General features: G+C 36.8%; 2 protein-coding genes across 4 annotated transcripts; both read left to right on the top strand.

Moving 5' to 3' along the window:
• Positions 1-71: 71 nt before the first annotated feature.
• Positions 72-10252, top strand: LOC127802655 (F-box protein CPR1-like). 3 transcript variants are annotated; one of them, XM_052338593.1, is made up of 6 exons: positions 72-404; positions 1221-1405; positions 2523-2609; positions 4169-4325; positions 5457-7233; positions 7340-7732. In XM_052338593.1, exon 5 carries the CDS (start codon positions 6132-6134, stop codon positions 7221-7223), a length of 1092 nt encoding a protein of 363 aa, XP_052194553.1. In that variant the 5' UTR covers positions 72-404; positions 1221-1405; positions 2523-2609; positions 4169-4325; positions 5457-6131; the 3' UTR covers positions 7224-7233; positions 7340-7732. The 3 variants fall into 3 exon arrangements, with proteins under 3 accessions (XP_052194553.1, XP_052194551.1, XP_052194552.1); XM_052338591.1 differs by lacking the exon at positions 7340-7732 and adding an exon at positions 9699-10252 and having other exon boundaries at positions 101-404; XM_052338592.1 differs by having other exon boundaries at positions 101-404; positions 5457-7732.
• A 4352-nt stretch (positions 10253-14604) lies between these two features.
• On the top strand, positions 14605-15402 carry LOC127802841 (serine carboxypeptidase-like 15). Its single transcript, XM_052338890.1, has 3 exons — positions 14605-14825; positions 14944-15080; positions 15229-15402. The coding sequence occupies exons 1-3, from the start codon at positions 14626-14628 to the stop codon at positions 15369-15371; spliced, it is 480 nt and encodes a 159-aa protein (XP_052194850.1). The 5' UTR covers positions 14605-14625; the 3' UTR covers positions 15372-15402.
• The last annotated feature ends 133 nt before the right edge of the window (positions 15403-15535 follow it).

Below are 15535 nucleotides of genomic sequence, written 5' to 3'. Positions count from 1 at the left end.
TTCGTGGTTATGATGGGATTATTTCGTTCAAGTAGGTAATGTTTGTGTGTATAATGGGATTATTATTGCATTCAGATGTATTAACATGAATGGCTCTGATCTGTTCTATATTTAGTGATTCAGAACAGACCATCAAGAGGATCCACTTTTTCTTTGGCTCATTGGAGGCCTTGGCAGTTCTTCCTCCACTGAACTTGTTTATGAAGTTTGTATGCTTCTCGTCTTCTGTCTCCCCCCTCTGTATTATTTTGCCCATATTATTGCAGGAATAGTACATCAATTTCAGCGGTGTCATAAAAACTACTAGTTCTTAAAGCTCCTTATCAGGCTTTGCCGTAAACCATTGCCAGATTTGTCCAATTGCCAGCCCTTCTGAATTATCACAATTCATATTATGTGTTAAGGTGCGTGTTTTTATCTGTTCTTTTCTTTTTTTAACTTGTTCCTACAAGAACAAGTCTTGGATTTATTTATTTTTACTGTCTCAACTTCACTTGTGGGTTAATAATCCCCTCAACACTTATAGTATTGAAAGTATTCATGCTTGTTCACAGTCGATCTCAAGTCTAGATAAAGGAGAAAGAGATGGGGGCGGGGGTACATTAGGCAGCTGAGACAACAAGAACCCTAAACCTTAATCCCACTAGGTGGTGATTAGGTACAGCTGAGAGCAAGTGTAAGAATTGCCATATATTTAAACATGAATTCTGTAGAAAGATTGAAGAACAAGATTTCATGTAATCAACCCCATTGTAGGTTCAAAGTTTTTGATGATGTTGATGAAGATTGATGGGCGAGCATTTGTGGTGAAGAAGCTTATGAGTTCAAGTTATTCTTTGCAGAAAAGGGAAAAAAAATAAAAAAAGAAAGGGGAGGGAGTGTACAAATAAAACCACCCTACGATCCCCACAAAGCGGGGAGATTCATGCAGATGCCGTTCTTAATTCATCCATCATATGACTTATTTTTTTATTATTTTCCAGCTTCCTACTTGCCTTGTTCACTTTCTCTGCATGCAGTATGACATTGAAAACTAAAATTAAAATATTTTCCATATGCAAGGATGAAAATGAAGTCGTTGAATTGTTTTCCTTCTTTCGTTTTGTCAATTATTATTAAATTAGTATCCATAATTTTCCACATTACCAGCGTACCATTTCTCACTTCATCTGAACTGATTTCTCTTAGGCATGAATACTAAGATGTGTTGGCATTATTAGGACCCAAAATCAGAAGAACAAAGCCTACGAGTTCTTCAAGGATCAATCAGGAGGAGAAAAGTTGGGTTCTTCAGTGTTACAGAAGACAGAACTTATGAGATCCTAAAAGTTACAACTCCCAGTGGTTCAATGGTGCCGGTGAAGGAAAACAGCGGAAAGGCTCTGAAAAGAAAGAGATAAGGGAGGTAAGTCATGAAAGCTCTAGCCAAAGTGTGATGTCCACTATTTTGATAGTTACTTGTTCAATTATAAAAGTTCGCAAGTACCTGTTGTGTTTCTCTCTTCCTATCTAGTACAGTTATGCATATATCATGTGGACATCACACTTTGGCAAACTAGAATCCATGTAACCAAACCCCTTGGATTTTAGGATTGGTTTGTTGTTGTCAGCATTACTTCTTTATGCATATATCATGTGGCAAGAAGGGGAGAACGGCTAAATAAACCTGAGTTAAACGGAGAAAACATGTGAATCATCAACACACTAAATTACTGCTGCCAACTGCATTTAAAGGTTATTAGACTGCTTGTTCAGTGCCCTTTTTGTTTATTTTGTAATACGTCTCCTACAATCCCATTTATAACTGAATATGCTTTTTGCTTTGTATACATGTATATATTTTTGAAAATTTCATCTAAGAGCTTTCAGCCTAATTTCTATCACCACTTCCTCGACTGGGACATCCTTCGGTTTTCATGCAAACTACCATGAAACTGTGGCCATGTAACCTACCATGACCTTCTTCCATAAACACGTTATATGCTGTTGAATTTTCTAATGATGCTGGGAAAGATATTATCCCTAATTTTTTATTTCCCTGGAATGCAATGGAATTGCTGTTGAACACCCATAAATCAACTATTTGTTGATGGTCCTTTATGATCAATAACTGTCCCATTGGTTGTTAAAATATGATGCGTGATAACTTAATCCTCAAGGATGAAGAAATATGTATCTGGGTGTAAATCTTCTGGCGAGATCAATCTTTATATGATTTTCCGATCTGCAAGGCTGCCTTTTGGTTTATTTATTTACAGGTGACAGATATACATCCCTTAATGTTAAAATCAAGCCTGCCCTATAGGCTATAGCTTAACCATTTGTTCAGGCTGGTGCAGAAGTGCATCTTGAAGTTGCATATTACGGTTGTGCTGCAGTTCTTTCTTTGCTTCTTTTTTGAACAATTGTAACCTTCTTTCGGCAATGGTTGGAGCTTTTCTCTGAAAGAAAAATGATTGTAATTGAAACAATTATTTTATTCCTACATTTGTTGTAATTCACATGATTTATTCACTTTCTAGGTTGCCAATGGAATTCGCAATGAGAACTATTCGAACATAGATCTGGCGAATTCAGGATATAAAACTGCTCCCAGTCACATAAGAAAGGTGAGAAGAATTCTCCACTTCTAAATTCAGGTGTACAAAGTTCTTCAAGTTCTTGAGACTTATAAATTGAATTGAGTGATCATTTTAATTTGTAATTTGTGAAATATCAGTTTGAAAACAGATATGGTTAACCAATTGACTTGTTTGGCAGCAACTTCAGTTTTGCAACTGTGGACAATAATGCTAGTGTTCAATAAGCTTTACGTGTTTGAAAGGAAGTAAGTAGTGCTTAGGGTATAGACTAGCTGCAAATGCATATACAGAATTTCACACAACATTAGCGGTCTATTTATCGTTCCTTAATTTCAAAAATGAAACCTTAAGTTTTTAGCTCGTGATACAGAAAATGCTGTTACCAGTTCATCCTGGGGATTGTCTTTGTATAGAATTTCCTTGACTTCTTTAGGAAATGACTTAAAAAAGGATTCTGACTTATACATGGCGGTTAGGCAGAGTACTGGTTTATTACATGTCTAGCAGCATATCCACCAATGAAAAATGCTTGAGAGTCAGACAGCCTTACAAAAAGGGGACAAAAAGACGAAATTGCCCCCTCCGCTCCTCTCCTCTCCCTGCTCTGCGCTCTCCTCTTGCCTCCCATGGCCGCTGCTGCGCCTCGCTTCCACTGCCTCGCCTTGCCAACTGTTGCTACAGTGACGGTCAGCGAGACGAGGCGACAACGGCATGGTAGCGAGGCGAGGCGAGGCGAAGCAATGGTGAGGCAACGGCCATAGAAGGGGAGGCGAGAGAGCAAGGCAGTGGCCTACTTTATAAATTTACAAAGTGAGCGGGGGCAATTTCATCATTTTGCCCCTACTCGGTAGCCTTGTATGTAGGCCTGTCTGACCCTCTAGAACAACTCCCCATCGATACTGGCAATGCAACATCGTGATGACACTAAATGATGTCCTTCCCATTTGTAAAGAACTTAATCAATTTGGTTTAGAAGACTTGTAGAGAAGTCAATAGCAGACCTGGATATACTCTTAAATTTATATGGGCTATTTATGTTAATTTTTTTCTTGAAACCATAAAGTCCAACACTAGAACCTGGGCCTTTCCTGCATTGTAATGCAATGGATTGTCTCATACTATGGAGAAATAAATGCTTGACTTTTAAGTTAGGAATATATTACAACTTTCTCTTGTTATGCTTGTCTTCTTTTGATAGTGCGTAACATGACATGGTCTTTACCTACTAGGATATTAAATGGATAGAGTTGCTGAATTTGAGTCCCGTCAACAATTGGGAACCCTGGTTGCTTAGTGTACAAGATGCCAGACGGGTCCATTTCGTCCCCTGATTTATTATTTGGAATGATTCAAAGTCTTGAGTCCGGAAGTTGCTATCCTCTGTTGATTTATCTGTTTTCTGATCAATTAATTAGTTAGCCATCAACATTTCCATTTACATCCTTTGCTGATGCCATCATTTGACTATTGCAACCCCAAATACAAGCAAAGGCTAGATCAGCTGACAATTTCTTCTCCTTTGGAAAAGTATGCTACAACTTTCACAGGTAACTAGCAACATTTAATATTATTTGGCTTCTAAACAGGTGCACGTCCCCCGGTTCTGGAATACTTGCTAAAGCAATGCCGCCATTGCTGGACAATTGGGTTCATCATCGTCTTCTCACATGATGAACTGGGTCATTCCAAACACGCGTCGATCCATGATTGGTGTTCTCTTTGCAATCCGTGTCCTCTGGGCAGGTAATATGCCAAAGATGGTGTTGAACCTGTTCGTTTTGCACAAACCAATAGAAGAAATAGTAACAAGAACAAGAAACGTAAACTAGTACGCGCGAACACAAAGAGACAACAACTTACGAATCCGTAAATGTATCTTACTCACGGTAAGAGTTTCGCCCCTAGTCAATCTACTAGAAATTCAAGGTATTACAGTACAAAGATTATACAGTACATAAAAGATAATAAGATAAATAAAATTTCCTTACGATCCGATGAACACAGATTATGTCCTGAGTACATGTTATATACAAGTGATTATAACACTCATATCAATCACTTCTTTATCTTTCTCACTTACCAAATTTCATCTTAGACAGAGAAAGAATAGAGAACAGTGATTAGATGGATTAAGATTTCTTAAAACTTTTAGAGAGAGAATTCGTGAGATGTGTTTAGGACTAGAAGAATGTGAGTTACAATTCCATCAGGCCTTTTATATAAAGGGGCAATAGATACAAGCCGTTGAATGAGATCCACTAGATGATCAAATGCAACTGTATGAGATCCAATAGATGATAAAATGCAACTGTAATGAAATGCACATGAAATCCAAATGAACAACTTAAAAGCAGACTTGGGCTTGGGCTTGAGACACCAATGGCTGGCCCAACCTAATTATTTATTTACTTACCCAATCAATTATTTGACAATTATATTTAACATAAGATATAATACTATATATTATATGTCACTTATACCGATTAATCAAATAACATGTAATATATCAATATATTTTGAATCATATATCAACAAATGGTATGAAAATACTATATTTTTCTTGCTTTGCATGTTTAGCAGTAAAGTGTCATGAAATGTGAAAATTTGCTCTCTTTTTTCTTTTCTTCTTTTTATTCTTATTTTTTTTATATGATATCTGTATTTCAATTGGCAGTTTAGCATAGAATCTCAACGTGTTCCATGAATATTGTATTGGAGTAACTTGACCATCACTTAGATGCTGCAAGGCTACCCTTTCCATGCCAAGTCTAGGTCGCCGAGTTTTAAATATTCAAATGGCCCCATAATTGAAGTGATCATTGTGTATAGCGTGGAACCCACCGACAGGCTCTAATTTATCAAAATGAATTGCAGGTAAATTCCTGGAAACAGGGGAAGCAGGGAGAGGTCTCCCCCATGAAATGTTATGGTTTGAACCGAAACCGAAATTAACCAACCTGGCCATGGCCATGGCCCTGGCCCGACGGCCGCCAGCTCCTCGCTTTCTTTCTCTCTCTGGCCATTTTTGTTTGGCTTTATTTTGTTTGCTTTGTCTTTATGCTTTTCTAATTTGACTTGGAAGTTGCGTTTCGAAATTGACACCAACTCGTCCGGCTCGATCCCATAGGAGAGGGCTTTTCTTGGGTATAAACTATGAACAAGTTGACAAGGTTGAAGCTGTGGCGGGCTTGCTTAAGATGTGAAACGAATTTTTCCATCAGGATGACTGGTCAGGTAAAATGGAGGAGGACCCAATTTAAAACTGATTTCAAAGCTGCTTTAGTTGCCATCCATTTTGACTCGGCCGCGTAGCCTTTGGATTACTTAATGGAATTTAGTTTGAGACCAAACAAACGTTGAACAGTTTGTCTGTGTTCTTTATTGAGCGGCAAAGGTTAAGTAAAATCCCAAGAGTGCCCGTCCATTTGAATGATAAATTTGGGGAAAAGCCAATAGTGAAAAGAAGACGATCCAGGACTTGAATCGCCGGTATAAAAGGCAACCAAAATATCAGAATCTGAACCCCAAACCCAAAAAATCTCTGAGGCGATGGCCAATCTTCCTGAAGAGATTGTGGCCGAAATTCTCTCGAGGTTGCCGGTGAGCTCCCTCTGCCGGTTCCGGTGCGTGTCCAAGTCATGGCGGTCTCTGATATCCGAGCCCAACTTCATAAGACTACACCTCAATCACAACACCACCACCACCGACCACCACCGCCTGATTCTCATCTCGGATTTCTACAAGCTGTACTCCGTCGACCTCCATTCGCCGGAATTCACCCAGGATTCGATCGCGATTTACCTCAAGTTCCCACCCGACCGAAACCCTAATCGCTTCGGCCAGATTTGCGGTTCCTGCGACGGCCTCCTGCTGATGCGCGATTACATCTCTTACTTTCTGCTGAACCCGTCTACGAGAGAGTCGAAGGAGGTGCCCAACTCCCCCTTCTCGGTTAAGTCCGGGTATTCTTTCAATCTCAACGGGTTTGGCCATGATTCCTCCAAGGATGATTACAAGGTTGTGAGAATTTCTCATTGTGATTGTGCCGCCGATTGTGCTGAGAACATTGTCAGCGTGTTTTCCCTGAGGACCAATACTTGGAGAAGGATTGAGGATTCTCCGTACGACCACTCCTTCCACGAGCGTTTGCCTGGGGTTTTTGTCAGTGGGGCTGTCCACTGGCTAGCTTGTACCACCGGCGTGGGGTCCAATGATTCGACTGTTATTGCATCGCTTGATTTGGCTAAGGAAAAATTTCAGAGTGTGCCCTGCCCTGGCTCTGCTGGTGATATCCTAATAGAAGAGCTTGGTGTTCTTGGAGGGTGTCTGTGTGCTTTGGGTTTTTGCCATAGCGGTTGCCAGGATGTGTGGGTGATGAAGAAGTACGGTGTGAGGGATTCCTGGACCAAATTCACAATCAATTATGGTAATTTCCCGTTTTGGAACCCTTTGTGTTTTTCAAGGACTGGCCAAGTTTTGCTGGAGAGTGGGCATAGTTTGGTCATCTTCGATCAGGAGGAGAAAACATTCAAGGAGCTAAAGGTGAAAGGCCGTCCGGCGCAATTTAAAGCAGGTGTTTATGTGGAGAGCCTCGTCCAATTGCAGCAGTATGATAAAGGGGCATTGCCAAGCACCATATAGAAAGATTATGGTACTACATATAAACTTATTCCATGTTCTGTCTACATGGCTACATCACTGCTCTTACCTTCATGCTACTTAAGAGTGGTGCGAGTTTAATTTGCCTTTTCTTGTAGAATTTGGAGTTTGTTAATATATTACGAGCGAAGAATCTTGGCTTGGGTTGCTGCTGTTGAATTCTTAAGATTGGTGCCCTATTCTTCAATTTTCACATTAACAAAGAGACAACAAGGCGAGAAAAACTAGGTAGAAAGTCCCAAAAGGCCTGTCAAGTTCATTTCTGGAGTGCCTTTGAGTTTCAGGAGAAAAAAGGGATAAAGAAAAGTTCATTACTGGTGGTGTTTACGTTGTTTGATTGTGTGGTTAACCTGTCAGGCTTACCCTGTTGGCCACTTCTGGTCAACTGTGACTGACTCTGTCTACAGCATTGTATAATGTATCTTTCAGTTAAGATGATCGAGGATGTTTCTTCTTGTTGTTCTGTTATTCGATCTCATACTTTACCTTTTTTTTTTCAAGACCAAATAAAAAATGCCTATCCCATATGCTTATGTTAGTCAGGACCTGGCCCTCTGAGGCCTTTGGAACAATGTGGTAAAGGTAGTATGCATCTTTTCTTGAGAAAGTCTCAAAGGCCTGGAAGTGATTAAAGAAAAAGATCAAAATTCGTTATTCCTTTGTTCCTTGTATCTATTTGGAATACTGCAGCATGAAGGTAGTGGATGGATACTTCAGAATGCTGCTATAAGATGAACATTGTCTTAATCAGGAATAGTTAATGAGCTAAAGTTTAGGCTTGCTAGTCTACCCTGTTGTAAGGATGTTGGTTACAAGTGTGATTGATGATCTCCAGTGGACATATTTGGCTCCTCCTGTTGCATCTTGGAGAATTATCATTGCCTTTCCTTTTTGTCCCACTGCTTTGTTTGTTCAGCTTGGACTATCAAGCTGCACTGTTTTTTTTTTTCACTCCGTGTTGTGAGATCACATAGTATAAATCACACGTCCTTTAAAAATATGTTAAAGGTTGAAGATAAAACATGCATGTCAGTAACTTCTATTCATTATCTTGACATGGTCCAAGTAGTCCTTGATTTGTAAAGCCAAACAATTAGGTGAACATGCTATTTATGGATCAGAGGATGAAAGTATATATGTGGGAAATGGGTAAGAATCCATCTTCTAGATTTAATAATCCTTAAATAGCTTTCTCATTGTTTCAGGTTTTGCATATTCATATGACTTACTGGGAATTAGGATGCTGGAAAGAAAAGTTCCCCTGTTTTTTCTTTTTTTGCCATTCCTCCTGCAATGCTTGTTTGATTGGCAAAAATCAGATCTATTATTGATGCATCCATCTTCTTGTCTCCAAAATACAACCACAACCACCATAAGCCTTAATTCCATTAGGTGGGGTTGGTTACATGAATTCTATACCTTCAGCCATTTCACCTTCAACCCTCAAAACAGAGTTAATTTTCTTTGATCATAGAAGTGCTTTAGAATTGCCAACATTAGCAACTAAAGTTTGACCATCTACCAAGAGAACAATGATGGCAGTGGATCCAGCAACATAGCTGATACTAAAAGCTTGCTGGAACATAGGATGATACAGCTAAATTAGGAGAAACATAGGTTCAGAAAACAAAAACTAAAAAGGTGATTCCTACCTGTGTAAATTTCGTATCACTATAATGAATTGTCCTTAATAAAGCATTCTTCTGCACTTCTTGCATTGATTCAGCAAAATTATGGGAAATACTGGTTTAGGAAGCAAAAACTAAATGGTGTTTCTTACCTGTGTAAACTCTCTGCTAATGTGCATCATCCTTGACAAAGAGCATTCTTCAGAATTTCGTGCATCGTTTCGTCATCAGCTATAGATGAACAGTGTACGACCTTCTTCAGGAGTGTCCATCTGATCGACTTTTTTAAGTGAAACTTGTTTGCATACGTTGAATACAACATGCAAGGAAACAGGCTATTTCTCTAAATTCATCTCACTAGCCTCCTTACTACCATGACATGTTTGTATATGTTTAATACAACATGTACATTGATTATAATTGATAAGAAAAGCAATATATGTAGGAGAAATATACATCCAATGTTAAGTTTTTACTCTTGAATTATAGATAGAGATGATTTAAGGTTTAGAATTTATGCAACGACTCCATTTAGTAGAATTAAGGCTTGTGATTGTTGTTGCTTCTTTGAGTTATAGAGGTTCCCAGCCAACTCCATCTAGTAGAATTTATGCAGTTGATACAGACAAGGCATAACCTTTTTATTTTTCCCTTAGTAGTTCAAATAATATCTTTAGTTGAAATAACCCTAGACAAACTATCTATTAGAGCCTAACTCACGTAGAAGTCTAGAATTCATGTAGCCGACCCCATATAGTGGGATAAAGATTGGATATGTTGTGGATATGTTGTTGTTGTTGTTGTTGTAACATCTCTCGCCATTTCGCAGGTAACTCCAAGCTTGCAGATACCCAAAGCCTTAACATGAAGAAGATCAATCTTTATGGAAGATGTTGGCAACCTGGTATGCTTGTTCTTTTGTATTCATGACCTTACATTTGTTATGGAAGATGTTGTCAACCTTTTAAGTTGTTCTTACAATTCGGTTTATAAAGAGATTAATTTGAACATGAAACTTATCCATACCTATGCCAAATTTGACAGTAACTGCTGTGCTGGTTTGTTGTCCAAGATTTATTTACTTCTTTGTCTTCTTCTTTCTTCATTTTTGGGACAAATTCCATTTTGCCCTCCGGCTGTGCAGTTTACACTTAATTTTTTGGGGGGGGCAATGGTGTATTTTCCACATTCAAGGTGGTCCCACGTATATTTATAAATTGTATGTTGAAGACTTGCTTGCAGGGCCTATGTGAATTGAACCTCAGTAGCTTCACTTCATATTCCAATTCCATGAAAAACTTATTGTAATTAAATAAGAGATAAGGCTAGGGACCAAAATGTAATCTTATATTTAAATGTTATTTGAACATTAAGTTTGACACTTGTGATCATATTTTACTTGGTGTCTAGTATTGTGTATTATAGTAATACAAATATACGAGACATCATTGCAAAGTGTCTGTAACAGTATCAAATTTGATTTTGATTGCTCGCTGGACCCCTGCCTCTTTAGACCCCAATATTTGCTATCTGAAAAGCATTCTTCCTCTTCCTCTTCCTCTCTCTCTCCAACTGGGACTTGGATTCATATTGATACTTACGAGTCATCATATTGATAAATTCTTGACCTTTTAATAAATAAATATTAGTGCTATTCATCAAAATATAAGGTCATGAATACAAAGAAAGAAAATAAATATATTTGAAATAAATATTTGCGCATAAGGTATTGTTTGTTTTGTTTTGGTCAAGATATATCAAAAGTAGCTACGCTATTTTGTTCTAGAAAGGGTCTTTGTGGTGAAGGAAGGAGAGCTCCACATTTATTGGATATAACTCTTATTTGACTCGTACAGACAAATATGAGATTGTTTGTCAAATAATGGTGTGATCAAACTATAGTATAATTTCATCTTACACTAGACATTTTTCACTTTGATTAAGATCGGTGTAGATATCGTCAGTCACACGATTTGTGTTGAAAATAGTCATTATAGAGAAAGAAGTGGTCTAACATAATTTTTTTAATAAAAAAATAAATTAACGTGATATATATAAATTTAAAATATTTTTATTTAAAATTAACAAAAATTATTATTAATTTAAATAAAATTATTATAAATTTATATATATATATCATGTTAATTTAAAAAATTATTTTCTAGAAGTTATATATGTGGGTATAGTTTGAGGTCATAGCACTGGCCGTTTCAACATTAAAGCGGAGTTGCATTTGATGTTAGAGATTTCACACAATAATTTGGATAAGGCCGGAGAATGGGCCCCACTCCTCTCCTTCTAGATGTGGAAGATATGTCAAAAGTTAAACCTACAGGTGTTTAAAATAATAAGAATTTATATTTGTATATAAAAGATAAAACTTTGGGGTTCATTTGATTACGACTTTTGTGATTTGACCCATGTGGGCCATCTTGAACGGGCCAAATGGGCTGGCCCGTTTATTTTTAAATAATGCTTCAATTTTTTACAAGTTATTTAATATTATTTTAAACTATAAAATGTTCATGAAATATAGATAAAAAATTTATCAAGCATATTTATATTTATTTATAAAATTTTAAACGTTATGCAATCAAAGTTGGCATTTTAGTTTTGAATTTTTAATTATAAATTATCTTGAATTTTAATATACATCTAACTTGTGAAGTATGGAAACGGCTCGGAGATGTCGTTTCGGCATTTTCGAACCGTTTCCTGTTTTGGAAACGTGAAAAATGACCTGAAACGTTTTTCAGGCTATTTGTGTAATTTTGAAAAATTGCGGGCTGTTTCTAAATTTTAAAAAATGGGTCAGAAATGTGTTTCCAATCCAACAACAAATCCCTACAAAAATTGTCTCCTTACTTTTTAGAAGCAGGACGGTGAAAGTTGTCGAAGACGAGGGTGAGAGGCGAGCGACAGTGGCAAAGACGCATCGGCTGTGAGATAGGCGAGATTGAAGGCGAGGGTGAGGGTGAGGGACTCGTCGATGGTGAGAAAGGCTGCGACGATGGCAGAGATGCGTCGATTGTGAGAGATGTGAGATCAACGGCGAGGGCAAGAGACGCGTTGACAGCCTATGTTGCACGGAAATACCTCATAAGTGTCGTTTCCCCGTTTCTGAAATGTTTCAGAAACGTTTCTTATTTCTGTTTCGGACCCTATTTATGTTTATTTTTTTAGAAAAACGTCCCTTTCCACGTTTCCATTTCCTATAAAAAACGTTTCCTGTTTCTGTTTCCGTGCAATATAGTTGACAGCGACGATGGTAAAGACGAAGGAAACGGCGACGATCGGCCATTGATAGCGAGCAGCGAGACAGGTTGGCGACGTGGGTCTCTCTCAAGGCAGAGAAAACTCAGCAAAGTGAACACTGATAAATAATACAATTCTAGGGTTTACAAAATTACAACTTAATATTATTTATAGTATATAAATTATAAATTAATTTCACATACATCCTTATATATTTTAAAATTATAGTTTACCCCATATTTCTATTTCTTAATTTTTTTAAAAATACCATTTTCACATTTTTATTTTATATCAAAAATATTTTATATTTTTATTTTGGTTTCCTTGCAACATAACATGTAACAACGGAAGGTGCCAACAACAACAATCATGAATGAAGAAATCATTTTTGCCATAGACAATTGATTATTCTATTCTTATATTTAACCTCATATTTTTGTCCTTATATTTAATTTTTTTACATAATTATTTTATTATTTTAATTATACTCTTAAATCTATATTTTTTAGTTAATTTAACCTTTATATTTTAATTTTTTTCATATGACAATCTAAACTTTTTGTTATTTTGATTACACCTCCATACTTAAATTTTTTAGTTAATTTAAAGTCTATAATTTGATGTATAAAAAATAAAAAATTAAAATAAGATGAGTTAATTTAAAAATTTTTTACATGTCAAAATATATGAATTAAATTAACTTAAAAATATAAATACATATGTACAATTGAAATAACGAAAAAATTTAGATTGTCATATACAAAAAAAATATAAGATAAATTAACTTGAAAATACAAGTACATAAATAATTGAAATAACAAAATATTTGAATTATTATAAAAAAATATAAAAATTTTAGAACAAAAATATAAATTTGTCTTATTTATAATTCATGTAGACTGGTTGACATTCTCTTATTGAAAATTAAAGAGATACATAATTACATGTATACCTCTTTATTTTATAATAAAAAAATATCAAATAAACTAAAAATTTATATATAATCTAGACTAATAACATTACTATTTATTGGTCCAAAAAGTGAAATTGCTCATCCCGGGCACCCCCCACACCCGGCCCGACAGAACGTAGGGGGTTAATCATGGTGATCCAGTCAGACGCAGTGGCTAAACTTAGACTCACCGCGCACAAGGAGCCTTCCCTCACTTTAGAGAGAGGTACCCCATACTGTTGCTTGCAAGACTCGATTCTCGATATTGGTCTAAAATTCACCACAAAAGGCACTTTGTGTCTCCGTTCTTGACCAACTAAGCTGTGCATGTGGGTAATAATAGTATTACTATTTATTAATAATAGTTGTGGTGGTACACAACATGACTCAAGTACGATTGCACCTTAACTATGGTAGTTGTGGCATTAAAAATAGATGCTGACTTATCACTTCCATATGTTAAATCCAAATCAACTGGTTGGTTGTTGTTCTTTCTACCTTTGGCCATAACTAAGCTAACCCTTACCCTACTTCCACGTTAATATTCTTTTTAATTCAATTCTATCATTAATTATCAATTATTAATTAGAAGCCAGTGTAAAGTGGGTTAATTACACCAATAATAATCTAACTTTACGTTCTATTATTATTTGATCACTGAATTTTGAAATGTTACCTGTTAGTCACTGATATTTTAAAACGGTTACTATTTAGTCATTGAACTTTGAAATGTTACATGTTAGTCACTGATATTTCAAAACTGTTACTGCTTAGTTCCTGAACTTTAAAATGTTACCTATTAGTCACTGATATTTCAAAACTATTACACTGAACTTTGAAATATTACCTGTTAGTCACTAATATTTTAAAATTGTTTCTCATTCGTCACTCGTGAACTTAAAGTTCAGTGACTATCGACTGATGGGTAAAAAACGATTTTGAAATATCAATGACTAGTAGGTAATATTTTAAAGTTCAGTGACTAAATAGTAATAATTTTAAAATATAAGTGACAAATAGATAACATTTTAAAGTTCAGTGACTAAATAGTAATAATTTTGAAATATCAGTAACTAACATGTAACATTTCAAAATTTAGTGACTAAACAGTAACCGTTTTAAAATATCAATGACTAACATATAATATTTCAAAGTTCAGTGACAAAACAAAAATAGAATACAAAATTAAGTTATTATTGATGTAATTAACCTGTCTAAAATCTAAACAAATTAAAGAGTTTGATAGTTGGGTCACCATGATTAACCCCCCACATTCTGTCAGGCCGGGTGTAGCGGCGCTAAGAGTGAGTGATTTCGCCTTTTGAACCAAATTAAAGAGTTTGGTACATAAGGGGTCTGCTAGCTTTTGACTATTTGACTCACGTGAAGGCCCAATGGTTGGGATGAAGAACTGTCGGTGACTCACCAACCTTTCAAACTCCTACCTTTTCGAATTTAAGATTTATATATAGAGAGAGTTTGTATTTTGTCTATATATATAAGAAAACGTGAGTGGTGTTGGAAAGAATCTGAATATATTAGCAATATAATGTTTGCAGCAGAAGCAGCTGCTCGTCCAGCTTCCAGACCGGCGGCAGCAAAGCCATGCAGCTCCTCCCGCCGGCATGTCCATTTCTTGGAAATTCTAACGGCGGCGATTCTGCTACCAGTGGCAGTCATTGCTGCCGGCCAGACAGTCGAGTACTTGCCTGGCTACGCCGGCCGACTTCCCTTTCACCTTCAAACTGGGTAATCATCATCATGCATGCATGGATATCTGGATCTGATCTCTCGTTCGATCGTTTTTTACTTCTCTTAATTTCTTTTGGATTATTATAAAAAATAATAATAATAATGATTGATGCAGATACATCAGTGTTGGTGACTCCGAGTTATTCTACTACTTCATTGAGTCGCAAGGCGATCCCCTAGAAGACCCTTTGATTCTTTGGCTCACGGGTGGCCCGGGCTGTTCTTCCTTCAGCGGACTTGTCTATGAAACTGGTTGGTTTCTCCTATATATTCTACCTCTCAGCTGCCTGTGATTGCTAATTGCGAGATCACATTCAGTCTTCATCTTCTGCCATTAGATTCCAAACTGGACATGTTAAAAGGGGATCGTCCCGTATTAATTACTTTTTGAGTACTGCAGGGCCATTGGAGTTCGTGATAGAGAATTATACCGGGGGCTTGCCACAGCTGAGACATTATCCGTACGCCTGGACAAAAGTGAATATTATTATTATTATACTAACTTCCAACTCCTTCTACCTTCACTTAAGCGATATTATATAAGCGCGCGCACGTATATACATATATATATATATATATACAGGGGCGGATTTAGGGGGAGGCACGGGCTGCAGCCCCCAAGATTCAGCCCTCCCCAGATTTGCAAGGGAGGAGGGCTGAAATGGGTTATGGATCTGGGGCCAGCCCTCCCTCAGATCTACTCGTAG

This window comes from Diospyros lotus, chromosome 5, assembly GCF_014633365.1.
Source record: "Diospyros lotus cultivar Yz01 chromosome 5, ASM1463336v1, whole genome shotgun sequence".
NCBI lineage: Eukaryota > Viridiplantae > Streptophyta > Magnoliopsida > Ericales > Ebenaceae > Diospyros > Diospyros lotus.
The sequence above is the reverse complement of the archived record's forward strand: the minus strand, read 5'-3'. Positions and strand labels throughout refer to the sequence as shown.